General features: G+C 37.4%; 2 protein-coding genes across 3 annotated transcripts in view; one reads left to right on the top strand and one right to left on the bottom strand.

The window, feature by feature from the left end:
- Window positions 1-27,978, top strand: part of EFHC2 (EF-hand domain containing 2) — a 257,879-nt gene that overhangs the window by 159,673 nt on the left and 70,228 nt on the right. The gene's annotated exons all lie outside the window — the stretch shown is intronic.
- Window positions 44-2,133, bottom strand: LOC114505429 (peptidyl-prolyl cis-trans isomerase A-like). The gene is made up of 2 exons (XM_028523329.2): window positions 1,236-2,133; window positions 44-1,043 (listed from the first exon to the last, which is right to left on the bottom strand). Exons 1-2 carry the CDS (start codon window positions 1,452-1,454, stop codon window positions 768-770), a joined length of 495 nt encoding a protein of 164 aa, XP_028379130.1. The 5' UTR covers window positions 1,455-2,133; the 3' UTR covers window positions 44-767.

Here is a 27,978-nt window from a genome sequence, read left to right as displayed (position 1 = left end):
TTTTATTTTTTGAATTCTTTAAAAAATTTAAAAAACCTTTTATTGTATTTTTTCCATTACCACTATAGTCATTTTAAATCCACACTCTGATAATTACAACATCCTTGCCATATCTGAGTCTTGTCCTGATGCTTGCTCTATCTCTTCAAACTGTGTTTGTTGCCTTTTAATATGCCTTGTAATTTTTTGTCAACAGCTATACATGGTATACTGGGTAAAAGGAGCTCTGGTAACTAGGCCTTTAGTAATGATGTGGTAAGGTGTGGGGGAAGGGGGTGTATTCTCTATTACTGTGATTAGGTCTCCATCTTTTAGTGTGTCCATGTCTCTTGGCTGTGAACTCCATAAGTAACTTCTGGTTTCTTCCCTCACTCTCCCTAGGTGGGAGAGGATGACTGGAGGGGGCTAGGCAAGATTTGGGTATTTCCCTTTCCCACATGGAAGGCTCAGGAGAGTGAGAGTTGAATAATTCCCTTGCCCCAGGTCAGTTAGCCTCTGGTAAAGACTAGCCCAATAGGTTAGGTTTTGGTAAAATAGTTTCCCTTTTTGTGTGTTGTTTAGTTTTTATTTCACAATCATGAACTTAACTCTTCAGTCCACATCAGTCCAGCTTGATGTGGATGAAGGATAAGAAAAACATGGAACCCAGTGAACTACAGCAAGAGCATAAAGATTATAGGGTATTCTGAGCAGATGGGATTGAAGGGGTACTCTTCTGAGCTATCAAAGGAATGGTCTGGTGGTTAGGATAAAACAAGTCAAATTTATTACAGTTGTCCACAGTCAGCAATAGTGATCTTCTTTATGGTCTTGCCATTCCTGGACTCAAAGCACTTGGTGGCTTCCACAATAGTCATGCCTTCCTTTAGCTGGCTGAAGACCAAATGCTTGCCATCTAACCATTCATTCTTGTCAGTGCAGATGAAAAACTGGGAACCATTTGTGTTAGGTCCAGTACTTGCCATGGACAAGATGCCAGGACTTATATGTTTCAGGATGAAATTCTCATCATCAAATTTCTCCCCATAGAAGGGGTGTCCAACCTTTTAGTGTCTCTGGGCCACACTGAAAGAAAAAGAGTTGTTTTGGGTTACACTTTAAACACAATGTAACATGCAATCACAAAATAATCTCATAATATTTTTAGATAATTTAAGATTTTGTGTTGGGATGCATTCATAACCATCCTGAGCAGCATGTAGCCCATGGGATGCAGGATGGACACGACTTGCCACTGTGCCATTATGGCATGTGAAGTCATCACTCTGCCACATAAATCCAGAAATAATTATGTGAAAGCAGGAACCTTTATAACTCAATCCTTTCTCCCTGGTACTCAGAGCATGAAAGTTTTCTGCTGTCTTTGGAATTTTGTCTCCAAACAGCTCAAAGGAGATGTGACCCAAGGGCTCACCATAGACAGTGATGTCAAAGAACAAGGTAGGGTTGAACATGGCTTGGCACAGGCAGCATCTGCAAGGCCTGAAATAGTTTCTCTTGAGAGCATGCCTTGTTAAGAAGAACAGAAAGTTCTGGCATATTTCAAAATGGTTACTTTCCCCCTTTCTTTGCCAGAAGGCAGAGGGGATTTTTCTTCAGTATTCACTGTGAGAACCTGATTGAGCCCCTGGAGGTAAAACTCACAAAAGTATGGGTTCCCCTTGATGACTGGCTTCCCTTGGAGTTTTTATATCTTATATTTGTCTACACTGAGCCTCCAGAAATTTGTCAGTTACATCTCAGATTTTCCTACCCTGCTTGTAAGTCATGATTCTCTGTATCTGCCTGTCTGTCTTTCTAGTTTGGGGGACAGTAGTTTGTCCTGTGATCTCACTTCTCTGATGGATCTAAAAAGAGTTGTTGATTTTTCAATTTGTTCAGTTTTTTTACTTCCAACATTGTTTTTTAAAGCAACTGTGTCATTTTTCATTTTTACCAAGAGTGTTTGAGAGTTCCATTTACTCCACATGCTTACCATTCTTGGTATTGTCTGTTTAATTTTAGACATTCTGATAGATATGTAGTAGTATCTCATTGTGGTTTTTCATGACCTTATTTGCCATCCATAAATCTTCTTTGATTAACTTTCTGTTCAAGACCTTTGGCCATTTTTTGAGTTATTTTGTTGTTCCTGAGTCTTACTATATATACATATACATATACATATACATATACAAATACAGACACACACACACACACACACACACACACACACATATATATGATTGCCAAATATTTTCTGTTTGTCTATGGCTTGTGATTTCATTCCCATACAGGGTTTTTGAACAGCAAAAGTTTAAAATTCTGATTAAGTACAATTTATCAGTTTTTACTTTTTTGGATCATGCTTTTGGGTATTGTATCTTAAGAAATCTTTGATTAATCCAAGGCCACAAAGGTTTTCTGCTGTTTTCTTTTAGAGGCATTATAGTTTTATGTTTTACATTCAGGTCTATGGTCCATTTTGAGTTAATTTTTGTTTGTGGTATAGAGTATAAGTTTGGAGTTTTGCTTGTTTAAATGTAGATATGTATCTTTTTCACCACCATTTATTGAAAAAACTATGCTTTCTCCACTGAAATGCCTTTGAACTGTTGTTGAAAATCAGTTGTCTATATATGAATGGGCCTTATTTAGACTCTATTATGTTCCATTGACCTATTTTGTCTATCTTGTCACTGATACCACATTTTGTTGATTACCATATCTTTTGAATAACTCTCAAAATCAGGCAGTGTTAGTCCTCTGGCTTTGTTCATTTTTAAAGTTAAACAGGCTATACTGGTATTTTCTTTTGAACTTTGGAATCAGCCTGTCAGTTTCTATAACAAACCCTACTAGGATTTTGATTACAATTACATTGAATGATACATTTGTCAAGAGTTCTGAGTCTTCTGATATCTCTTCATTTATTTGGGATTTAATTTGTCTCAGAAATACTTTATAGTTTTCAGGGAGCAGTCTTCACACATCTCTTATCAGATTTATTTCTGAACATTTACTATTTTTGATACCTTTTAAAATTTTGTGGTATATATAAGGGTGACTGCTAAAAATTTTTTTAATGGAGGGTGCTTGATCAAAAAATTTTGGAAGACACTGCTGTATATAATTATCCTGGCCAGCAGGACTAGGCTTTCTCATAGCCCTTAGTCTTTCCCATAAGGACACTTTGCTATAAGTCTTTGAGGTTTTGTTGGACACATATAAAACCTCATTTCATCCTTAAAATAAACCTTCAAGACAGACTCATTAGTCAGTACAAGGTCACAGAGCTAATTAAGGGCAGAGGTACGATTCAGACCTAAGTCTGTTAGATTCCAAATCAGATATTTTCTCATTTCAACTTAAATGAAATGTAATAATGAAAACTTTAAGATACCAAAATGTACAGAATTAATAAATGTTAACATTTTCTGCCTTTGTATCTTTCATTTAAAAAGATAAGAAGTGGATATACAGCTAAAGCCCTCTTCCCAACATCTTTCCCTTATCGGTATCAAGATATACATATACATCTGTAAACAATTTATATTGTTTTATTTACTTAAAAATGTTGACAATGATACATACAACACTATATATATTATTTTGCAACTTGCTGTTTTCAGTCAATATATGATACTGAGATGTTTCCATTTTAATACATGTAGACTAGTTCATTTATTCTCATTGTTTTACAGTACTCAAATTTATGAATAAATACAGTTTATCAATGTTTTACTTATTTTTATTAGTTTCCTGTGGCCACTGTAACAAATTACCACAAACTAGGTGGTTTAAAACAACAGAAATTTATTCTTTCCCAGTTCTGGAGGCTAGATATCCCAAATCAGTATTACTGGGCTGAAATCAAGATGTTGGCAGGGTCAGGCTCCCTCTGGAGTTTCTGTGGGAAAATCTGATCTTTGCTTTTTTCAGTTTCTGGTGGCTACTAGTGTTCCCCAGCTTGTGGCCACATTACTCTGTCTGCCTCTGCCTTCATATCATCATCTCCTCCTCCTCTTCCTCCTCCTTCTCTCTCTGTGAGTCTCTCTCTGTCTTCTCCCTTTCCTTCCTTCCCTCTCTTTCTGCCCTCCCTTCCCCCCTTATAAGGATACATACATGTGATGGCAATTAGAGCCCACCTGGATAATCCAGGATAATATAGGGAATCTCTCAAATTGAAGATTTATAAACTAACCAAATCTCCAAGGACTCTTTTTCAAATAAAGTAACATTTACAGGATCCAGAGGTTAGGACTTGTTATCTTTGGGAGTCATTCTTTAGTTTCCTGCACTAATGAACATCTATTTTGCTCTTACAGAAGGCTGCAAGGAAACATACATGTCTCTGTGTATATCTGCTAGTTGGTCTAGGATAGAAACATAGATGTAGAATTGCTGGGCTGTAGGCTGTGAGTATCTAAGGATTATTAAATTATTTTCAGTGGAAGTGCCAATTTATATATATATATATATATATATATATATATATGTATTTTGCATATTGCTCATTTTTTCTGTTGTTAAAGTTTTATTGCTTTGTTCTTGACACATTCTGGACATGACTCCTCTGTTGGTAGATACATTCTCTGTATGGGCATCATATCTTTTTTTAAAAGATTTTATTTATTTACTTTTAGAGAGGGAAGGGAGGGAGAAAGAGAGAGAGAGAGAGAGAGAGGGAGAGAGGGAGAGAAACATCAATGTGCGGTTGCTGGGGGCCATGGCCTGCAACCCAGGCATGTGCCCTGACTGGGAATCAAACCTGTGATGCTTTGGTTCACAGCCTGTGCTCAATCCACTGAGCTATGCCAGGCATCATATCTTTTGTCATATGAGCATGTAGATTTTTAATTGTAAATGGACTTACCCAGTTTTTCACTTTATGGTTTATGAATTTTTCATTCTCTTTAAGAAATTATGAATGCCATTTGAATTGCCAGTTGTTCCAGCACCATACTTTAAGTCCATGCTTTTCCCAGTGGTTTGTACTGACATATCTGACATATTTCATGGTCCCATGTCTATATGAATTGATTTATAAGCTCTTTACTTTGTTAAATTTGTCTACTTGTCTCTCCCTCAGCCACAGTTTTAATTTTCTATATCAATTTTATGATTACTTTTTTCTTGTTCTATAAAGGCCAGATTAGATTTTGAGCACAATTATGTTGAATTTATAGATTAATTGGGGGCAGAATTGTGTTCACTATGAAATAGTGATTTCCCATCCACGAATATACTGTATCTTATTTTATAATACTGTATAGTTTTCTTGCTATTGCAAATATTGTCTTATCACTTTAAAATTACATTTTCTAACTGGCTGCTCCTGATGTATATAGCTTTTTACATTATTTTTTTGTATGTTGATCTTATTTTCTCTTTTGAGTACTCAGAACCTTTAGATACTTTTGGATTTTATTTTGGACCATATCATGTAAACTGTAAATAATGACAGACTTGCATCTCCCCTTATAATTTTTCTCTTTTATTATTCCATTGGCTAGAAACTATAATACATGATATAAAATAAGTAGTAATAACAGGTATCCCTATCTTTTTCCTGACTTTAAAAGGAATATTTCTAACATTTCATCATTAACTGTTTTGCTTGTCATAGGTTTTTTTTAAATTTTATTTTAATCATTGTTCAAGTACAGTTTTCTCCCTTTGACTCCCAATCCAGTCCCTGCTCCCAAACCTCCCCACTTCCCTCCCATTACCACCTTCGCCCTAGTTTTTATCCATGTGTCCTTTAAGTTTGTTCCCGTGAACCCTTCCCAATGTCCCCTAAAATTCCCTGTTCTCTCCCCTGTGGTCACTGTCAGCCTGTTGTATATTTCAGTGTCTTTGGTTATATGTTGCTTGTTTCTTTGTTTGTTGGTTAGGTTCCTGTTAAAGGTGAGGTCATATGGTATTTGTCTTTCACTGCCTGGCTTGTTTCGCTTAGCATAATGTTTTCCAGCTCTATCCACACTGTTGCAAAGTGTAGGAGCTCCTTCTTTCTTTCTGCTGAATAGAATTCTGTAAATGTACATTTATGTACATTCCGTAAATGTACCATAGTTTTTTGATCCACTCATTTACTGATGGGCATCTTGGTTGCTTCCAGCATCTAGCTATTGTAAATCGTGCTGCTATGAACATTGGGATGCATAGGTTCTTTTGAATTGGTATTTTAGTATTCTTAGGATAGAGTCCCATCAGTGGAATCGCAGGGTCAAAAGGCAGATGCATTTTTAGTTTTCTGAGAAAGTTCCATACTGCTTTCCATAGTGGTTGTACCAGTCTACAGTCCCACCAACAGTGCACTAGGGTCTTCTTTTCTCCTCAACCTCTCCAACACTTGTTGTTTGTTGCTTTGTTTATGATGGCCATTCTGACTGGTGTGAAGTGGTATCTCATTGTGGTTTTAATTTGCATCTCTCTGATAGCTAGCGATATTGAACATCATTTCATGTGTCTTTAGATTTTCTGTATGTCCTCCTTGGAGAAATGTCTGTTCAAGTCCTTTGCCCATTTTTTAATTGGATTCCTTGTCTTCTTAGAGTGGAGTCATGTAAGTTCTTTATATATTTTGGAAATTAAACCCTTGTCTGAGGTATCATTGGCAAATGTGTTTTCCCATACAGTTGGTTCTCTTTTAATTTTGATACTGTTTTCCTTAGCTGTGCAGAACCTTTTAATTTTAATGAGGCCCCGTTTGTTTATTCTTTCATTTATGTCCATTGCTCTAGGAGACATGTCAGTAAAAAAGTTTCTGCGTGAAATATATGAGATTTTCCTGCCTACGTTCTCCTCTAGGACTTTAATGGTGTCATGGTTTATATTTAAGTCTTTTATCCACCTTGAATTTATTTTTGTATATGGTGTAAGTTGGTGCTCAAGTTTCATTTTTGTACTCGTGGCTGTCCAGTTCTCCCAACACCATTTGTTGAAGAGGCTATTTTTATTCCATTTTATGTTGCTGCCTCCTTTGTCAAATATTAATTGACCATAGAGACTTGGGTTTATTTCTGGACTCTCTGTTCTGTTCCTTTGGTCTATGTGCCTGTTTTTATGCCAGTACTAGGCTGTTTTGATTACAGTGGCCTTGTAGTATAGTTTAGTGTCAGGTATTGTGATTCCTCCTACTTTACTCTTCTTTCTCAAAATTGCAGCAGCTATTCGGGGTCGTTTATGATTCCATATAAATTTGTGAAGTGTTTGTTATATGTCTGTGAAATATGCCATTGGTACTTTAATAGGAATTGCTTTGAATGTGTAAATTGCTTTGGGTAGTATGGACATTTTGATGATATTAATTCTTCCAATCCATGAACACGGTATATGTTTCCATTTGTTTGTGTCTTCCTTGATTTCTTTTCTCAGTATTATGTAGTTTTCTGAATACAGGTCTTTTACCTCTTTGGTTAGGTTTATTCCTAGATATTTTATTTTTCTTTTTGCTATTTCAAATGGGATTTTTTCCTTGATCTCTGCTTATGCTGTTTCATTGGTGGTGTACAGATATGTCCCTGATTTCTGGATATTGACTTTGTATCCTGCTGTTTTGCCAAATTCATTTATTAGGTCAAGCAGTTTTTTGGTGGAGTCTATAGGATTTTCTATGTACACTATCATGTCATCTGCAAACAGTGACAGTTTTGTTTCCTCCTTTCCTATTTGGATGCCTTTTATTTCTTTTTCTTGTCTGATTGCTGTGGCTAAAACTTCCAGTACTATATTGAATACAAGTGGTGAAAGTGGACATCCTTGTCTTGTTCCTGATCTTAGTGGAAAAAATTTTAAATTTTGCCCATTGAATATGATGTTGACTGTAGGTCTCTCATATATGGCCTTTATTATGTTGAGGAATGCTTCATCTACTCCCACTTTTTTGAGTGTTTTTATCATGAATAGTTGCTGTACCTTATCAAATGCTTTTTCTGCATCTATTGATATGATCATGTGGTTTTTGTCTTTGCTTTTGTTTATGTGATGTATTACATTTACTGATTTGCGAATATTGTACCATCCTTGCATCCCTGGAATGAATTCCACTTGCTCATGGTGTATGATCTTTTTAAATGTACTGTTGGATGCGGATTGGCAGTATTTTGATGAGGATTTTAGCGTCAATGTTTATCAGTGATATTGGCCTGCAATTTTGTTTCTTTGTTGTGTCTTTATCTGGTTTTGGAATTAAGATGGTGTTGGCCTCATAAAAAGAGTTTGGGAGTCTCTCATCTTTTTGGATTTTTTGGAATAGTCTGTGAAGGATAGGGGTTAGGTCTTTTTAAAATGCTTTGTAGAATTTTCCTGTGAAACCATCTGGCCCAGGGCTTTTGTGTGTTGGGAGTTTTTTGATTACCGCTTCAATTTCTTTTGTTGTTATTGGTATGTTCAGGCTTTCTGCTTCTTTTTCATTGAGTTTTGGAAGATTATATTTTTCTAGAAATTTGTCCATTTCACCTAGGTTTTCAAATTTCTTGGCATACAGTTCTTTGTAGTAATTTCTTACAATCCTTTGTATTTCTGTGGTATCTGTTGTAATCTCTCCTCTTTCATTTCTGATTGTGTTTATTTGGTCTTCTCTCTTTTTTTCTTGATGAGTCTGCTTAAAGACTTGTCTATTATATTTATCTTTTCAAAGAACCAGCTCTCGGATTCATTGATCTTTAGAATTGTGCTTTTAGTCTCTATGTCATTTAATTCTGCTCTGATCTTGGTTATGTCCTTCCCTCTGCTTGCTCTGGGCTGTCTTTGTTGTTGTTCCTTGAGTTCTTGTAGACGTAGGGTTAGGTCCTTTGTTTAGCATGTTTCTAACTTTTTTAGGTGGGCCTGTATCACTATGAACTTCCCCCTCAAGACTGCCTTGGCTGTGTCCCATAAGTTTTGGGTTGTTGTGAGTTCATTTTCATTTGTTTCCAGAAACCTTTTGATTTCTTCCCTAATATCATTCTTGACCCATTCATTGTTTAATAGCATGCTATTTAATCTCCATGATTTTGAGTGTTTTGGGTTTTTTTCCTTGGGGTTGGTTTCTAGCTTCAGTCCCCTGTGGTCCGAGAAAATGCTTGGTATGATTTCAATTTTCTACAAATTCTTGAGGCTTGTTTTGTGTTGTATTATGTTGTCAATCTTTAAAAATTTTCCGTGTACATTTGAAAAGAATGTATATTTAGCTTCTTTTGGATGGAGAGCTCTGTATATATCAGTAAAGCCCATTTCATCAAGGGTATTGTTCAATGCCACAATATCTTTGTTGATATTTTGTTTGAAAGATCTGTCCATTTTTGATAGTGGGGTGTTAAAACCCCCCACTATAATTGTGTTGCTGTCCATATCTTTCTTGAAGTCCTCTAAGATTTTCTTTATGTATTTGGGTGCTCCTATGTTGGGTGCATATATATTTACAATATTTATGTCTTCTTGATGGATTCTTCCGTTGAGTATTATGAAGTGACCTTCTGGGTCTCTCTTTATGGCCCTTTTTTGGAAGTCTATTTTGTCAGATATGAGTATTGCTACCCCGGCTTTTTTTTTCCTGTCTATTTGCTTGGAAAATTTGTTTCCAGCCCTTCACTTTCAGCCTGTGCAGGTCTTTTATCCTGAGGTGGGTCTCTTGTAGGGAGCATATATGTGGGTCATTTTTTCTTATCCATTCAGCTATTCTATGTCTTTTGATTGGAGCATTTAATCCATTTACGTTTAAGGTTATTATTGATAGGTACTTATTCATTGCCTTTAGGTACATGTGTTCCTCTCTCTCTCTCTCTCTCTTTTCCTTCCCTTCCTTAAAGCAGTCCCTTTTGAATCTCTTGCAGAGCTGGTTTAGTGGAGGTGTATTTTTTTAGACTTCTTTTGTCTGGGAAGCTTCTTATTTGGCCTTCTATTTTGATTGAAAGCCTTGGTGGATAAAGTAGCCTTGGTTGCAGACCTCTGGTTCTCATTACTTGGAGTATTTCTTGCAATTCTCTTCTGGCTTGAAGTGTTTCCATTGAGAAGTCAGCTGTTAGCCTTATTGGGGCTCCCTTGTATGTTACTTCCTGTTCCTTCCTTGCTGCCTTTAAGATTCTCTCTTTGTCTTGGAATTTGGCCATTTTAATTATATTGTATCTTGAGGTGGGCCTGTTTGGCTTCCTGTTGATTGGAACTCTCTGAGTTTCCTGGATTTGTGTCACTTTTTCTCTCATCAAATTACGGAAGTTTTCCATCATTACTTTTTCAAGTAAGTTTTTGATCCCTTGCTCTTCCTGTCCTCCTTCTGGTATCCCTATTATACGGATATTATTACATTTCATATTGTCTTGCATTTCTCTTAATCCCTCTTCATTCTTTCTGAGCCTCTTTTCCTTTTCTTGCTCTTTCCGGGTGTTGTTTTCTACTTTGTCCTCTAGCTCGCTAATCCGATCTTCTGCTTCATCGATCCTGCTTTTCATTCCTTCTACTCTGTTCTTCAGTTCAGAAATTGTATCCTTCATTTCCTCTTGGCCCTTGTTGAGAGTTTCTATTTCCTTTTTCATGTTTATATAGTTTGCAGTGAGATTGTTGTAGCTTCCCTGTAGTTTCTGATAACTCATTGTGAGTTCATTGAGCTCCCTGATAATCATTACTTTGAACTGAATATCTGATTGTTGAATTGCCTCTATTTCATTTAGCATTTTTCCTGAAGCTTCCTCATTTCCCTTCAATTGGGGATTATTTCTTTGTTTTCTCATTGTTGATGGGTTTCTTCTTGTTAGCCTCTGTTTCTTAAATTGATCTGTTCCAGTTCCCTGTAATCATGGTGTGAACTTCTGTGGTAGAATACTTGTGATATTTAGTGGTGTAGTCTCCTTCATGTATCCTGGTGTTCACAACTCCCCCCTACTCTTTTTTGTGATCAGTTGGAGGAGTAAGGAGAAATGGTTTAAGACAGGAAAACAGTACACTATGATATTTACATTAGCAGCCAGTAGAGAAGAGATGGGTTATCCTTTGGCTCCTTATAGTTTTAACCGTGATCCTCCACCCCACTATCCTCGTTGTAGAAAGGATGGAAAGAAGGTAAGAGTCTTATTGGGGATGAGAGGATTGTCAGTTGGATCTAGAAAGCTGTGAGGCTGTGGGAGGTCAGATTCTAAGGTAGGGTGGGAAAAAAGATTGGTAAATAGGAGTAGTGTGTAAAAGAATAGAGACAACCCCCCACTATATTATAGTTCAGGAAATTGCAAAGTGGGCTGCAATCAGGTAGGGGTGTTGGGTAGTATTTACAATTGTATGAACTCGGTCTTATTAACAGTAATAGTAAAGCCACAGTCTTGTGGCAGAATCGATAAGATCTAGATAACAAGAATAAAGAGTATAGGACCTTGAGGGGTGTATTAATGGAACACAGATGAAGGATAGTAAATTATCAACACACTGTGACTAAGATACCAGGGGGAGCCTATCAAATGACAGTATAACCAGCCAAGCAAAGATTATACAGAAAGAAAAAGAATAACAAAATACTATTAAAATAAAAAATGTCAGAAAAGTGAGAAAAAGTACAAATTTATGGTAACTTGCAAGATCAAAAAAAAAAAAACAGAAGATGGAGTGCAGGAGAAATAAATTTGGAGTGGAAGGAATAATACTAGGATGAATGGAAGAGAAACATAAGGGATTGACAGATATAAAAATGAGAATTGAAAAATAAAATGTCACTGAAAACACAAGATAAAACCAATCAACCAACACCAGCCACAAAAGCCAAACCAAACCAAAGCAAACCAAACAAAATAAAAAAAACCTCTTGTTGGTTTCTAACTGGCCAGACCAGTTTCTCTGATCTTGCTGGCTTCAGCTGGCTGAGGGACCTTTGAAATGCTTCTCTCTCTTCCCAGCCAGATCTCAGCAAGTCTCTCAGGAACCCTGGGTGCTCCTGAGCACACTTGCTCCCCGGAGCTCACTGCCACGTTCTTCCGGACTCCAGGGTTCCTGCAGGGTTCCAGCTCTATGATCTCAGGAGGCACCCGCAACATTTTGGGATTCACTTTGCCCTCCCTGGGATTTGTTAAAGGGCATGCCCCTCCACCGAACTTTTGAGATTCGGGCTATAGGAAGGCACTAAGCGCCCGTCCCTTCCAAGATCACAGCACGTGAGTCAAGATTCCCGATGGGGCGTGCACTTCCCCAGAGGGAACTGCTGGCTCCCGGCTCCCGAGACCTGAAAACACCAAGTCCCTCCTGGCTCTGGGTCCTCCACCGATCTCCACTTCCATCGGGCTAGGGGTGTGGGTGCTCTTCCAGGCTGCCCCTGATCTGCAGGCTGGAGGCCCTCACTTCTCCCAGGTCTCTGGGTGGGTGTTCATAGTCCCTGGGAGATTCCCTCCCAGTCCAACTGGCCAATCTGTGCCTTCAAGCAACAAGTTCTCCCCTGGTGTTTCTCAACCCCCGTATTTGGGGGAGGAAGCAGCAACTCCCCTCTCCCAGGAGCCCTGACGCAGACCCAGGAGCACTGGGCCTGGGGACTGCAACACCCCTGGTCCCTGCGCTGATCCCTGGGTCCCTTTTGTCCTGAAGCAGTCTCCTTACCATCTGGTTTTTTAATGATTGCAATAATTTTTGATGTCTTGCTTTCAAAAATGATTCAGTAACCTAGGCCACTTGCTCTGTTTCTCCACCGATCCTTGAGTTTCCCTCCTCTTTACAGAAGCTGAGAAACACGCTGCCTAGAGTGAAGCTGCCATCTTTTCTCTGGAAATGTCTGTCATAGGTTTTTGATAGATGGGGACATTTTGTTCCACATTTTCACACCTTTGTTCATAAAGGAAATAAGCTTACTGCTTTTCATACTGTCTTTGTCCAGTTTAGATATCAGTGTTTTATAATAGTCTCTAAAATAAGTTTCAGTATATTCACTGTGAGTTTCTTAGAGCGGTGTGTGGGTATTATCAGTTCCCTGAAGGTTTTGTAGAAGTTTCTTAAAAAACCATAGAGCCCTTCTTTTTCATGTGGGTAAATTTTTTGCTGATGATTTACTTTCTTTTAGGATGATGAGTCATATTCCAGATTTCAATTACTTATTGAGTTAGTTTTTGAAAATTATGTAATTTCTAGAAACGTTTCCATTCAATTCAATTTTTAAAAATCATCATCACTTTTAGACCTATTACAGTTGATGCCTTTTGTCTTTTTAAAAATCAATTTTACTAGAGTTATTTGGTTAATTTTAAAAAGAACCAGATTTCAACATGTTGTCTTTTTTTTACTTTATTTTCTAATTCATTAATTGCTACTCTTGCTTTTTATACCCTTCTTTCTGTTTTCTCTGTTTATTTTCTAGTGTCTTGAGTCAGACATTTGTTTCATTTGACTATAAATATTTTAAAGAGATGGCCCTGGCTGGTGTGGCTCAGTGGACTGAGTACTGGACTGCAAGGCAAAGGGTCTCCAGTTTCATTCTGAGTCAGGGCACATGCCTGGGTTGTGGGCCAGGTCCCCATTGTGGGGTGCATGACAGGCAACCACACATTGATGTTTCCCTTTCTTTCTCTTTCCCTTCCCCTTTCTCTAAAAATAAATGAATGGATTCTTAAAATAATTTTTTAAAGGAAATGTACTTAAGCCCTTGCTGATGTTGCTCAGTGATTTGAATGGCAGACTGTGAACCAAAGGGTCACTGGTTCGATTCCCAGTCAGGGCAAATACCTGGGTTGTGGGCCGGATCCCTGGTGGGAAGTGCGCAGGGGTGGCCACACACTGATGTTTCTCTCCCTCTCTTTTTCCCTTCCCCTTTCTAAACATAAATAAAAATAAAATCTTTTTTTTAAAGAAATATATTTAAGGCTTTAATTTGCTTTCTGAGTACTGCTTTGGCTTTAGTCTTTTTACTGTTTATTCTCTTTCACATGTAAATGTTTCCTAATATTATTATCATCTCTTTCTGGGTAATTACATATTTACTTATTTTAAAATTTCAAAATGTGTATGAGGTTAGCTTTATTTATTGATTATTTTATTGTTGTTCTATTATAGTTGTCCCAATTTTTCCTCTGTTGCTCTCTACTGCCAAACTACCCACTCATACAGTCAATCCGGACACTGTTATCCATGTTCATGGGTTGTTCATACATGCTCCTTGACTAGTCTGTTCCCCTGTTTCCACCCTTATCCCCCTCTCCACTCTTCTCTAGTCACTGTTAGTCTATTCCTTATTTCCATGCCTCTGGTTCTGTTTTTCTCCTTTGTTTGTTTTGTTCATTAAGTTCCTCTTCTAGGTGAGATCGTATGGTATTTGTTTTTCACTTCCTGGCTTATTTCACATACCATACTATTCTCCAGTCCATCCATGCTGTCCCAAATGGTTGAAGTTCCTTTTTTTCTTTCTAAGGCATAGTATTCCACTGTGTAAGTGTACCACATTTTTTTGTATCCACTCATTTACTCCTGGGCACTTAGGCTGTTTCTAGTACTTCACTATTGTAAATAATGCTACTATGAACATAGGGATGCATAGGTTCTTTGAATTGATGTTTCAGGATTCGTAGGGTATAGTCCGAGCAGCAGGATTACTGGATCAAAAGGCAGTTCCATTTAGAGTTTTTTGAGGAAATTTCATACTGTTTTCTATATTGGCTGTACCAGTCTGCATTCCCACCAACAGTGTACTAGTGTTCCCTTTTCTCCACATCTTCTCCAGCACTTGCTGTTTGTTGATTTGTTTATGATGGCCATTCTCTCTGGTGTGAAGTGGTATCTCATTGTGGTTTTAATTTGCATCTCTCTGATGGCTAGCGATGCTGAGCATCCTTTCATATGTTTCTGGGTCCTGTGTATGTCCTCCTTGGAGAAGTGTCTGTTCAGGTCCTTTGCCCATTTTTTAATTGGATTGTTTGTCTTCCTGGAGTAGAGTCATGTGAGTTCTTTATATATTTTGGAGATCAAACCCTTGTCCAAGGTATCATTGGCAAATATGTTTTCCCATATAATTGGTTCTCTTTTCATTTTAATGCTGTTTTCTTTAGCCATGTACAAGTTTTTTAACTTGATGAGATCCTATTTGTTTATTCTTTCTTTTATGTCCCTTGCTTTAGGGGACATATCAGTGAAGATGTTGCTGTGTGGAATGTCTGAGATTTTCCTGCTGATGGTTTCCTCTAGGACTTTTATGGTGGCACGACTTATATTTAAATCTTTTATCCACCTTGAATTTATTTTTGTGTATGGTATAAGCTGGTGATTGAGTTTCATTTTTTTGCATGTAGCTGTCCAGATCTCCCAATACCTTTTGTTGAACAGGCTATTATACTCCATTTTATTCTTTTCCCCCCTTTTTCAAATATTAATTGATCATAGAGACTTGGGTTTATTTCTGGGCTCTCTGTTCTGTTCCATGGGTTTACATGTCTGTTTTTATGCCAGTACCAGGCTGTTTTGATTACAGTGGCCTTGTAATATAGTTTAGTATTAGGTATTGTGATACCTCCTACTTTACTCTTCTTTCTCAAAATTGCAGCAGCTATTTGGGGTTGTTTATGGTTCCATAAATGTTTTTGAAGTGTTTGTTCTATACCTGTGAAATATGTCATTGGTACTTTAATAGTGAATGCATTGATTCTATCAATTGCTTTGGGTAGTATGGACATTCTGATGATGTTAACTCTTCCAATCCATGAACATGGTACACGCTTCCATTTGTTTGTGTCTTCTTAATTTCTTTCTTCAGTGTTTTATAGTTTTCTGAGTACAGGTCTTTTACCTCCTTGGTTAGCTTTATTCCTAGGTACTTTTTCTTGTTGCTATTTTAAATGGGATTTTTTTCCTGATTTCTGGACTGGGCTGGGCCTGGGATGGGGGTAAAAGGCAGAAAACTGTACTTGAACAACAATTATAAAATAAAATAAAATAAAATAAAATAAATTTCTGTTTCTGATATTTCATTGTTTGTGTACAAAAATGCCTTTGATTTCTGAATATTGACTTGTATCCTGCTGTTTTGCAAAATTCACTTATTAGGTCGAGTAGTTTTTTTGAGAGTGTATAGTATTTTCTATGTACACTATCATGTCATTTGCAAATAATGACAGTTTTGCTTTCTCCTTTCCAATTTGGATGCCTTTTATAGCTTTTTCTTGTCTGATTGCTGTGGCTAGGACTGCCAATACTATGTTGAATAGGAGTGGTGAAAGCAGGCATCCTTGTCTCGTTCCTGATCTTAGTGGGAAAGCTCTAAGTTTTTGCCCATTGAGTATGATGTTGGCTGTAGTCAGGGTCATTTTCATCCTATATAAATTTTTGAAATTTATTTGTTTTAAATTTGTGAAGTATGTCATTAGTATTTTAATGGAGATTACATTGAATCTGTAGATTGCTTTGGGTAGGATGTACATTTTAATGTTAATTCTTCCAATCCATGAACAGATTATATGCTTCCATTTATTTGTATCTTCTTTAATTTCTTTCTTCAGTGTTGTGTAGTTTTCTGAGTACAGATCTGTTACCTCTATGCTTAAATTTGTTCCTAGGAACTTTATTGTTCTTGTTGCTGTAGTAAATTGAATTTTTTCCTAGTTCTGTTTCTATTTCATTGTGTACATATACTAATGCCTTCAATTTCTGAGCATTGGCTTTATATCCTGCTGTTTTACTGAAATCACTTGTTAGGTAGAGTAGTTTTTTGCTGAAGACTATAGGGTTTCCATTGTACACTCTAATGTCATCCACAACTAATGCCAGTTTTACCACCTCCTTTCCAATTTGGATGCCTTTTATTTCTTCTTCTTGTCTAATCACTGTGGCTAGGACTTCCAATACTATGTTGAATAGAAATAGTGAAAGTAGACATCCTTATCTTGTTTCTGATCTTAGTGGGAAAGCTTTTAGTTTTTGTCCATTGAGTCTGATGCTGGTTGTAGGTTTTCCATATATGGCCTTTATTATGTTGAGGTATGCTCCTTGTACTCCCACTTTGTTGAGTGCTTTTATCATAAATAGGTGCTGTACCTTAACACAAATACTTTTTCCTTATTTATTGATATGATCATGTGATTTTGGTCTTTTTGTTTGTGTGATATATTACATTTATTGATTTGCAAATATTGTATCATTTTTGCATCCCTGGGATGACTCCCATTTGATTATGGTGTATGATCTTTTTGATGTGTTTCTGAATGTGGTTTGCCAGTACTTTGTTGAGGATTTTAGTGTGTATGTTCATTAGCGATATTGGTCTGTAGTTTTCTTTCTTTGTTGTGTCTTTGTTTGGTTTCAGGATTAGGATGATGATGTCTGCATAAAAAGAGTTTGGGAGTCTTCCTTCTTCTTGAATATTTTAGAGTAGTCTGAGAAGTATAGGGATTAGCTCTTCCTTCAGTGTTTTATAAAATTCTCCTGTGAAACTGTCTGGTCCAGGGCTTTTGCGTGGTGGAAGATTTTTTTTTCCCTGCTTCAATTTCACCAGCTGTTATCCTGCTTCTTCTTGGTTAAGTTTTGGAAGATTATATTTTTCTAGAAATTTGTCCATTTCACCCAGGTTTTCACATTTCTTGGTATATAGTTGTTTGTAGTAATTTAACAATTTTTTCTATTTCTGTGGTATCAGTTATAATTTCTCCTCTTTCATTTCTGATTTTATTTATTTGTTTCCTCTCTCTTTTTTTCCTGATGAATCTGGTTAAGGGCTTGTCAAGTTTCTTTATCTTTTCAAAGAATCAGCTCCTGGATTTATTGATCCTTTGAGTTATTCTTTTAGTCTCTATGTCATTTAATTCTGCTCTGATATTTATTATTTCCTTCCTTCTACTTGCTCTGGGCTTTCTTTGTTGTTGTTCCTCCAATTCTTGTAGATGTAGGGTTAGGCTATTTATTTGAAATGTTTCTATCTTTTTCTGGTAGGCCTGTATTGCTATGAATTTCCCTCTCAGGACTGTCTTGGCTGTGTCCCCTAGGTTTTGGACGGTTGTGTGTTCATTTTCATTTTTTCCAAAACCTTTTTGATTTCTTCCTTGATCTTATTCTTGACCCATTCACTGTTTTAATAGCATGCTGCGAGTTTGAATATTTTTAAAAATTTTCATTGAGTTGGTTTCTATTTTCAAGCCCTTGCATGCTGAGAAAATGGTTGATATGATTTCAGTGTTCTTGAATTTGTTGAGGCTTGTTTTGTGTCCTATCACATGGTCTGTCTTTCAAAATGTTCCATGTGCATTTGAAAAGAGTGGGTATTTTGCTTCTTTGGGATGAAAGGTTTTGTATGTATCAGTTAAGTCCATTTGATCTAATGTGTCATTCAATTCCACAATATCCTTGTTGATATTTTGTTTGGAAGATCTATCCATTGTTGACAGTGGGGTGTTAAAATCCCCTATTATAATTGTTTTGCTGTCTATATCTTTATTGAATTCCTCTAAGAATTTCTTTATATATGTGGGTGCTCCTTTGTTGGGTGCTTATATGTTTATAATATTTATGTCTTCTTATTTCACCTAGCTTCTGATAACCTATTATGATAGTGAAATTACCAAAACCAAGAAATTGGGTTTTGATAACATTGGGACAATACTGTAAACTAAAATCTTATTTGAATTTCACCTATTTTTCCACTAATGTCCTTTTCCTGTTCCAGGATCCTATTCAGGATCCCACATGACACATTTAGTTGCTTTGTCTTTTTCATTTCCTATAACATTTCATCAGTCTTCCCTTGTCTTTTGTGACCTTGATATTTTTTAAAGAGTATTAATGAATTATTTTGTAGAATTGACCCTCAGTTTGGATTTGTCTGATGTTTTCCCCTTGTTGGGCTTAGGTTATACATGTTTGGCAAGAATACTACAGAAATGATGTGCCATTCCTAGTGCATCACATCAAGAGGTTCATAATTTCAATATGTCCTACTGTTGGTGATACTGACATTGATCATTTCATTAAGTTGCTGTCTACAAGATTTCTCCATTGTAAATTGACTGCCTTTCCTTTTGTAGTGAGTAAATACCTTGAGAGAGATACTTTGAAACTAAATTCTGCTTTTCTTCCACCTTTGTCCACTAATTTTGGTATCCAGCAATGGAACTTTCAGAGTAGTTCTGGTTTTGCCTCTCCAAGATGGCTTATAAACTGGACCTAAATGCATCTTAATTTTGATGTTAAATTTATTCCCTTGGATCTTTCTACAGTAAGTGAGTAAAATAAATTTGTACTCCAAATTCCAAACAGCAGAATATTGGCTTTGAGTTCTATCAGATAAATAATAATAATAATAATAAGTAATAGTAGTAGTAGTAGTAGTAGTAGTAGTAGTACTCAGGGACTCAGCAGAGAAAAGGTTCATTGCTATATATCTAGGGCAGCAGGGAGAATTTATCAATCTTTTCACTTCACTTGTAGCTTTTACAGTTCTAGCTTTGTGCACCAGTTTCATGTGCAGGAGTTCCAAATTGCCACCTTCCTTGGCCAGAATCCTTGTCTCTTGTGCCTGAGTAAGCATTAAAGTCCAAGCTCTTACCTGTTAATAGTGTTTGATTCCTACTCCCGCAGGTCCCACCCTATTAGCTTGTATACCTTCCTCTGGCTGTCAGACACCTCTTTGCCTTGGTACCTGGGACATTTTCTCCCCTTTTTTGCAAGCTCAGCCAGGAGTTTGAGTTTTAATTGCTGCCTTGTCTACTATTTTGCCACACACAGTCTCTTTCCTGTGCCATATGGACTTTCTAAAATTACATTGTAGAAAATACTGACTAGACACATTATTATTAGGGAATGTTACATTATTATTAATACCCGTGTTGAAGTGGATTTGGCTTTGTTTATATAGGCTTAGTTAAAATCAGCTCCACTTCTTAAAAATCTTAATAACTCTCAGGCTTTTCTCTTTCTATTTTTGAAGCATGTCCATTCTTATAGCTTTGAGTTTTATGGGATACTAGAAAAAATTCTTGGCATTTTAGAATAAACAAATCATATAATGTCATGCCAAAACAGATAGACTATTTTTTATGTTTCTAAAGAGTGGAAAAATGACAAACTCTTTTTGTGAGGTTTTATATATACATATATATTTATACTGTGTTTATTTTATTTCTTTTTCCATGATTATATTCTTGTGGGAGTGGGTAAATCATTAACAGTGAAACCAGTATTTCACCCAACATACAGTGTTCTAATGGCCTCTTTTCTATTCATGAAGTTTCTATGAATAAAAACAAGGCAGCTACGTGGCCATCTAGTTGGGAACAGATGACCAGGGTAGTACCACCCAAGCTTTCTTTTTACACCAGAGTCCAAATTTTGTTTGAAAAATGAGGAGTAACTAAATGCTAATTTTCAGTTCCTCAGAGAGAATTATGATGTTAAAATTATGATGCAAAATGGGAGAATACTATGGCATAAGAGGGGAATGATATTTAGGCCTCCATAGGGCAGGCCCTACCTGGCTGTTTTTTATTCCAGTAAATTTTACAATCCAAAGTACTGGGCGTGGAAGGCATGCCTCATAGTGTAGTGTTTAACCATGCATGTTTATCATTCATTTATTTATTAAATAATGATATAGTAGGTACTTTGTGCCAGGTCCCATAGTGGATAATGGAAGTAAATTCAGAGATGAATGAGCTTCCTTGGAAAATGCCAGCCTCATCTCTAAACTTCCATCGTCCACTGTGGGACATGGCACTGTTGCTTCTGGGCTGCTCAATCTGGGTCATTCTCTTCCTACACCATTTTGGAAGGGGTCTCTTCTTTCCTGTCCAGCTTTCTTGTACATCTGAAGACAGGGTCCAAATTACATTTCTTCTCTTAAGAATTTTCTGACCACCTAGCTCACAGTGTTCCATGTCTCTTTAGTCTCATAACATTTATGACTGGTATGATTCAACACATCTTTTTTACTCCCTTATGCATATTACCTGAAGAATAAATGAACAAAGACAGTACCGTTTGTTTGGATTCAATTTTCACTTAATAGTTAGGATTCTATTAAAAAGGGATTCCTAGATTGATTTTGGCATTTCTTGAAGTACAATTTATTCTATCACATACTAATAATTACAATAATAGCTAACACTTTTACACTGCTTACCACGTGACAGATGCTGTATTGAAACACACACACATACATATATATTCATTTAATCTTCACAGAAATCCTGAAATCCTGAAAAGTGGGTGCTATTTTCATTCTCATTTTGCAGATGACGAAGCTTAGGCACAGAGATGTTAAGGAACCTACCCAAGATTACTATTAAGTCGCAGAGCTAGGATTTGCACCAAGCAGTCTAGCAGTTTCATCATGAGTTAAGATTTAGAGTAAAACTAGCTAAGTTTGATGCCTCATTCTGCCTTTCTATTGCCTGAAGTTCTTCATCTGTGAAATGAGAATAATTCAGGAAATTACTGGAGGGATTAAGTGAATTAATATATGCTAAACATCCAATGAGTAAATGCCCAGTGACATTACTTCCACTCATTTCCCCTCACCAATGGCCATGTGTAACCTACACTATCTGGGTCTATAAAACATGTGTGTGTTCCTGGAAGACCCAGCAGCTGTCTCCACCAACCTTGAGATCTTTGCTCTCATTGAAATCTTCTTTCTTGACTTTGTCCTTTCTGGAAGACTTTCTTCTGGAATGGGGACAGTTGGAGTAGGAATAGGTTAAAAATCTTCCTGGGTATGTATGTATGTGTGTGTATATATACCTATATATATATACACACACATACACACACACACACACACACACAGAAACACTTTCAATTTTTCTTCTCATAATATATGGTTTTACATTTATTTATATTTCATCTTATTTTGTCTTAAATCCATTTCAGAAATGGATTTAAGGTGAGTTACTAAGATGCAAAGAATTCTATAACATAACATGGATATACAAATAATAAAAGTGAGAGAAAAATATAAGTAGGAGAGAACCACGAATCCATGGTAAAGTGGAGAAAGAGAATGATGAATGAATGAATGAATGAATGAATGAATTTACAGACTCTGGCATCATGGGTATTTACTAGAAGTCACCCACATGCTGGCTCTGAACTTCCTAGAGGTCAGTCAACACAAAATAGGAGACCACAAGCATTAAGCAACAATAAGCCAGAATTAAACAATAGCATTCCATCAGACTACTGTTCAGTCAGAGTAATTCTGTAAGGCCATTGTGTGCCATGGTTCAGGTGTCCAACTTTCTGAGGCCAAGCTTAACCGGGAATGTGAAGATGCTTTTTTCTAACCTCTAGGTGAAAGAGGAGAGGAAAAGAGGGTGCAGAAAGGAGGAACCTGGGAGAGAGATCAATAATCTATTGCCACAATTTCACTGCATACAAAATAACCTCAAAATCTCAGTGTCATGTAAAATAAGCATCTAGTTTGTTCATACATCTGTGGGTTGTTAGAGGATCTGTTGATCTAGGCTAGACCCTCCTGGAGCAGCTGTGTTCCACTTGTCTCTCATTTTCCCTCAGAGAAGGGCAGGCTAACCAGTGCATGTCATTCTCATGGAGATAGCAGAAATGCAGTCAGAGAATGAGAAACATGGAAGACCTCTTGACACCTAGTCTTAGAACTAACACACCTTGACTTGCATTCCATTGTATTGGAATATTATTCCATTGTATTCCAAAGCAAGTCCTGTGGCTGACCCCATTGTCTAGGAGCAGGAAAGCAACTTGTCCCCCTTTAGAAGGTAGAACAACAAAGTCATATGAGAAAGGTGCAGATACAAAAAGGGGTAAAGAATTGAGGGTACTGACAACATCCCACAGTGGGGATGGAAATAACTGTGAGAAAAGGTCACCGCCCCCTGAGGCATCAAGCCCCTTTCTCTCCTCCCCCACTCTGATTGCACCTACTGCCACCATACAAGTTAATCTGGCCTGTAGGAGGCTTGTACATTAAGTGGCTGTGGCTGTGGCTGTGGCTAATCACTGTTGCTGTAAATTGGCTCTGGGAAAGCTGGACCCTAAGAGTGACCATCGGGTGGCTTGGGAAGGACTGTGCTCCAGCATCTGCCAGAGTGATTCTCTCCCACCCAGAGAGGAGAACATGGCCCCTGAAGTTTCAGGGAAGTTAGGTTTGTGGCTAACAACCAGCTTCCCATTAAAAAAAAAAGTTATTTATTTATTTATTTATTTTTCACTATTTCTTTTTTTTATTTTTATTGATTATGCTATTACAGTTGTCCCATTACCCCCCTTCAATCCCCTCCACTCTGCACACCCTCTCCCACCCACATTCCACCCCCTTTAGTTCATGTCCATGTGTCATACATAAGTTCTTTAGCTTCTACATTTCCCATACTATTCTTACCCTCCCCCTGTCTATTTTCTCCCTATCATCTATGCTACTTATTCTCTGTATTGTTTCCCCCTCTCTCCTCCTCCCACTCCCCTGTTGCTAACCCTCCATGTGTTCTCCATTTCTGTGGGTCTGTTTCTGTTCTAGTTGTTTGCTTAGTTTCTTTTGGTTTTTGTTTTAGGTATGGTTGTTAATAATTGTGAGTTTGCTGTCATTTTACTATACATGTTTTTTATCTTCTTTTTCTTAGATAAGTCCCTTTAACATTTCATAAAATGAGGGTTTGGTGATGATGAACTCCTTTAACTTGACCTTATCTGAGAAGCTCTTTATCTGCCCTTCCATGCTACATGAAAGCTTTGCTGGATAGAGCAATCTGGGATGTAGGTCCTTGCCCTTCATGACTTGGAATACTTCTTTCCAGCCCCTTCTGGACTGCAAGGTCTCTTTTGAGAAATCAGCTGACAGTCTGATGGGAACTCCTTTGTAGGTTACTGTCTCCTTATCTTTTGCCGCTTCTAGGAGTCTCTCTTTCATTTTTACCTTGGCTAATGTAATTATGATGTGCCTTGGTGTGTTTCTTCTTGGGTACAACTTCTTTGTTACTCTCTGAGCTTTCTGGATTTCCTGGAAGTCTATTTCCTTTGCCAGAATGGGGAAGTTCTCCTTTATTATTTGTTCAAATAACTTTTCCACTTGTTGTTCTTCCTCTTCTCCTTCTGGTACCCCTATAATTCAGATGTTGGAACATTTAAAGATGTCCTGGAGGTTCCTAAGCTTCTCATTTTATTGAATTCTTATTTCTCCATTCTTTTCTGTTTGGTTGTTTCTTTCTTCCTTTGGATTTACTCTTTTGTTTTGAGTCCCAGTTTCCTCCCCATCACTATTGGTTCCCTGTGCATTTTCCTTCATTTCTCTTATCATAGCCTGCATTCGTTCATCTAATTTGTGACCAAAATCAACCAATCCTGTGAGCATCTTGATCACCAGTGCTTTGAAGTGTACATCTGATAGGTTGGCTATCTCTCAGTTGCATAAAAGTACTGGTTCTGGGGCTTTCAATTCTGTTTGAGACATCCTTTCCCCCCCTTTGGTCTGGCTGTGCCTGTTACATGGAGGGGCAGAGCCTTAGGTGTTCACCAGGGCAGGGCACCCCAGTCACTGGCTTGTGATGTTGTATGTGGGGGTGGGGTCTGAGAGGGAACAGTGGCACTTGCTCCACTCTCCCTTGGACCTCAGTCCCTTCTGCCATTTCCCCCGAGCAAACTGGGACCCTCTGCTGCCGATTCCCTGTGGGTGGGCTTGTGTACCCTGTGAAACTTTCCAAGGACCTCTCCTGTGAGGCTGGGAGTTTCTCCCTGTGCCCAATCCCAAAGCTCTCTGCTCTCCACACCGCGACCTGCATCTGGCTGCCTGACTCCGCCCCTCCTACTGGTCTGGATGAATGGGTCTATTTTAACTTCTTGGTTTGCCCGACTTCCATACAGTTTAATTTTCTGTCAGTTCTGGTTGTTATTCTGTTTCTAAATTGTTGTTGTCCCTATCTTGGTTGTGTGAGGAGGCACAGTGTGTATACCTATGCCTCCATCTTAGCCAGAAGTCTCCGTTATTTATTTATTTTTAGAGAGAAGGGAAGGGAGGGAGAGGGAGAGAAACATTGATGTGAGAGAGAAACATGATCAGTTACCTTTTGCATGCTCCCAACTGGGGACCTGGCCCAGAACCCAACCATGTTCCCTGACCAGGAATTGAACCTGCAACCTTTTAGTTTGTGGAATGATGCCCAACCCATGGAGCTACACCAGTTAAGACCGTTTTGTTTTATTAGTAGATTATTGTTCATTTTTCCCTTATTTTTTGTAAGTAGAAATGTCAAAGTCTTAATAGATGTGCATATTTATTTTACTTTTGATTTAGAGCCACTATGCTTTGTAGGCGAAGATATCAGCATATGGATTTCATGTATTACTTTTGAAATTGCTATATGTAGTCCTGATCTTCTGAGGTTGCCCACTAGGATTCATTATATAATTTAAGTACAGGATGCTTAAAACAAGGAGCTGGCTCAGACCAAAAATGATTTCTCACTGGCATTAAAAAGTTTAAAAGTTCTAGCCACTGTCAAAACATAGTTGGATCAGTTGCCTCAGTTGTGCCTAGGACTTCTAATCCAGATACATGACTTGCTCCTCATCCCAGTGCTGCCCTCTCCCAAGCTCATAATACTTCACAAAAGACAAATCCAAAAGTAGACCACAACAATAGAATGTAAGACATTTTCCTACTTCATATTTTGATAAGAAAGTCAATTGTTGTATTCATTGATGGACTTGTATTTCTTCCTTATCTGATTTATTTCCTGACATAGGAGTCTGTATGCCTCAATGACAGTCTGTCAGTCGTGCATAAGCCAAAGAACCTACCCTGGAGCCTCTATGTGATTAAGTGGTCCTATGGAATGGCCATTGTAAGGGTTGTGGAGACTGTGACCTGTACAAATCTGGGGACACCATGCATGAAGAGTCTCTTTTGGAGTCTCTATCAGAGATAAGGATGTTGGGACAAAGCTCCCAGCTTTTACTCTGCCACTTATCTTCTTTTATTCCTACCAAACCCTCACCCTAAATAGGCATCTTGGTCTCCAAATCAAAAATGTGTCTTCCTCTCCTTCCCTCCCTCTTTTCATGTTGACATAGACATGTTTATTGAGGATGGATATGGTTGGATCCCCTTTTTTCTTAACTGCATTCCCCCTCACATACACATATGCCCATCTGTGAGAAAGCCTGTGGAATTTGGTGAAGCACAGCCATGCACCAGTGCCCACACTGCTCTAGAGACCTCTTTGTAAGGTTGCCCAGAGAAAACTAAATGGTACAGTGCAGGAGAATCCATGCAGATTCCAAGAGTGATTTCATTGTATGAAAAACTGGTGTTTGTTTGTTTTTAGAAACTAGTTATGATATGGTCATAATCAGATATATGATGGTCTCAGCCAAGGCAGGCCATTTTGAGAAGCAAACAGACCAAAATAGGGAAAGAGTTACACTAAAATGTATGAAACATGTTTTCTGAATTCAAAATTAAACAGGAAGCACTCATAGGAGACTAAACGCTCCAAACAACTTGGTAATAAACTAGAAAACTATCTTTAGAAACATTCCCAAAGAGAGAAAAACAAGAAAGAAAAGAGCAGAAATGGAGGTAGACAAGAAATGGGGTGAATGGAACTAAAGTAATAAAGATAATTGCTTGGGAAAAATCCCATTCAAAGCTAAAAAAATGTATCTGGAAATTGTGAACATTCACTCTGTTCCAAGCAAAATATATAAAAAGAGATCACTAGATATACCTTGGTAAAAATTTAAAGGTCATGGTTAAGGAAATAATCTTATAAGCATCAAAGCAAAACATACACAAAACAAAGCTTCAAAAAACATCACCACCAGAAAACCAATGAACTAAAAACCAAAAAGATATGGCCTCAGGTAATGCAAGTAGACAATGGATTAAATCTTCAGTGCTTTGAGGGTAAACATTGAGGATGAATTGTTTTTTGTACAAGGGGACAGTAAAAAGTCTTTTTTTAATCTTCAGTAAAACATTGTAATACAGTTTCTTTAATAAATTATTCCTCAAAGTAATAAATTATTTATTAAATTACACTAGATAGAACATGAAGAGAGAATCAAAATTAAGAACTCAAGGGAGACATTTTCTATTTTTAAAAAATGGGAACAGCATTTAACACTAAAACAGTTTACACATACAGTTATACACCTAAGTTCAAAGATAAAACGCTATTTCAAGAAGTGACTGGTATTGTTAGAAAAATTAAAAGGGAAGATGACATGGTTGTAAAAACCACTGATAAAATAGCCAAGACTCAGAAAGAGAGAGTGGGGAATCAAAGGGTTGAATCCCTCATATTCCATCTTGAAAATGAAATTGTATTTTGCTCTTATCTTTGGCAATTGGGTAGATATAAATTTAGGATGCTTTAGGGAAATTTAAACTTAATCAAGGTAGAATTCCACATAGAATTACAGAACCTAATAATCCTTTCATAATGTGTATGCACAGCAAATCATCATGTTGTATACTTTAAATATATACAGTTTGCCAATTATAACTCAATAAAGGTGGGAGAAAAAATAATGGGGAGTGGGACTAGAGATAGAGATGATGAGGAGATTGATTATATAACTTATCATACTTCTTGAATTTGTACCATTATGCATTTGTCTTATAATTCCAAAACCTATTATTAAGAGAAAAATAAATACAAGTATAGTGCACAGTGGTTTTTTTTAGAAAAAAAATCGCAGAGCCTAAAAGCTAACCTAGTATAGTCTTTATTGCAAAAGACAAATAACAACAGAGGGTGATTGCAATAATACATGAACAACTGAAAACACAAAGCAAGATGACAGGAAAAAAGTCTTAGGAGCAGTTTTGACCATAAATGTAAACTCACTGATGGACCCCATTATGACACATTCCACCTGCTCTCGAGGCCAGCACATGATTCCCTTTCTTTTACTTTCCCATTTAATTCTTGAGCTCCCATGGGCCAATTTATCAAGAATTCCTCTTGAGGAATGATCAGTATGTTCCTCTTGAGACCTCTTCTCTCCCCCTTCTTCCTTAGTTGTCCAGTAACCCTAGGGACACTTGCTTTGTCTAGGGAGTATCAGAACACTATCGGACACAATTCTGTGGCTCCATGCTGGCACGAG

The sequence above is a fragment of the Phyllostomus discolor genome, chromosome X (assembly GCF_004126475.2).
Source record: "Phyllostomus discolor isolate MPI-MPIP mPhyDis1 chromosome X, mPhyDis1.pri.v3, whole genome shotgun sequence".
NCBI lineage: Eukaryota > Metazoa > Chordata > Mammalia > Chiroptera > Phyllostomidae > Phyllostomus > Phyllostomus discolor.
The sequence above is the reverse complement of the archived record's forward strand: the minus strand, read 5'-3'. Positions and strand labels throughout refer to the sequence as shown.

Coding starts and splice junctions, on each gene's coding strand:
- LOC114505429 (XM_028523329.2), bottom strand. CDS start 1,454: ATGTTCAACCCTACCTTGTTCTTTGACATCACTGTCTATGGTGAGCCC. Junction 1,044..1,235: donor TCACATGCCATAATGGCACA/GTGGCAAGTCGT, acceptor AGACACTAAAAG/GTTGGACACCCCTTCTATGG.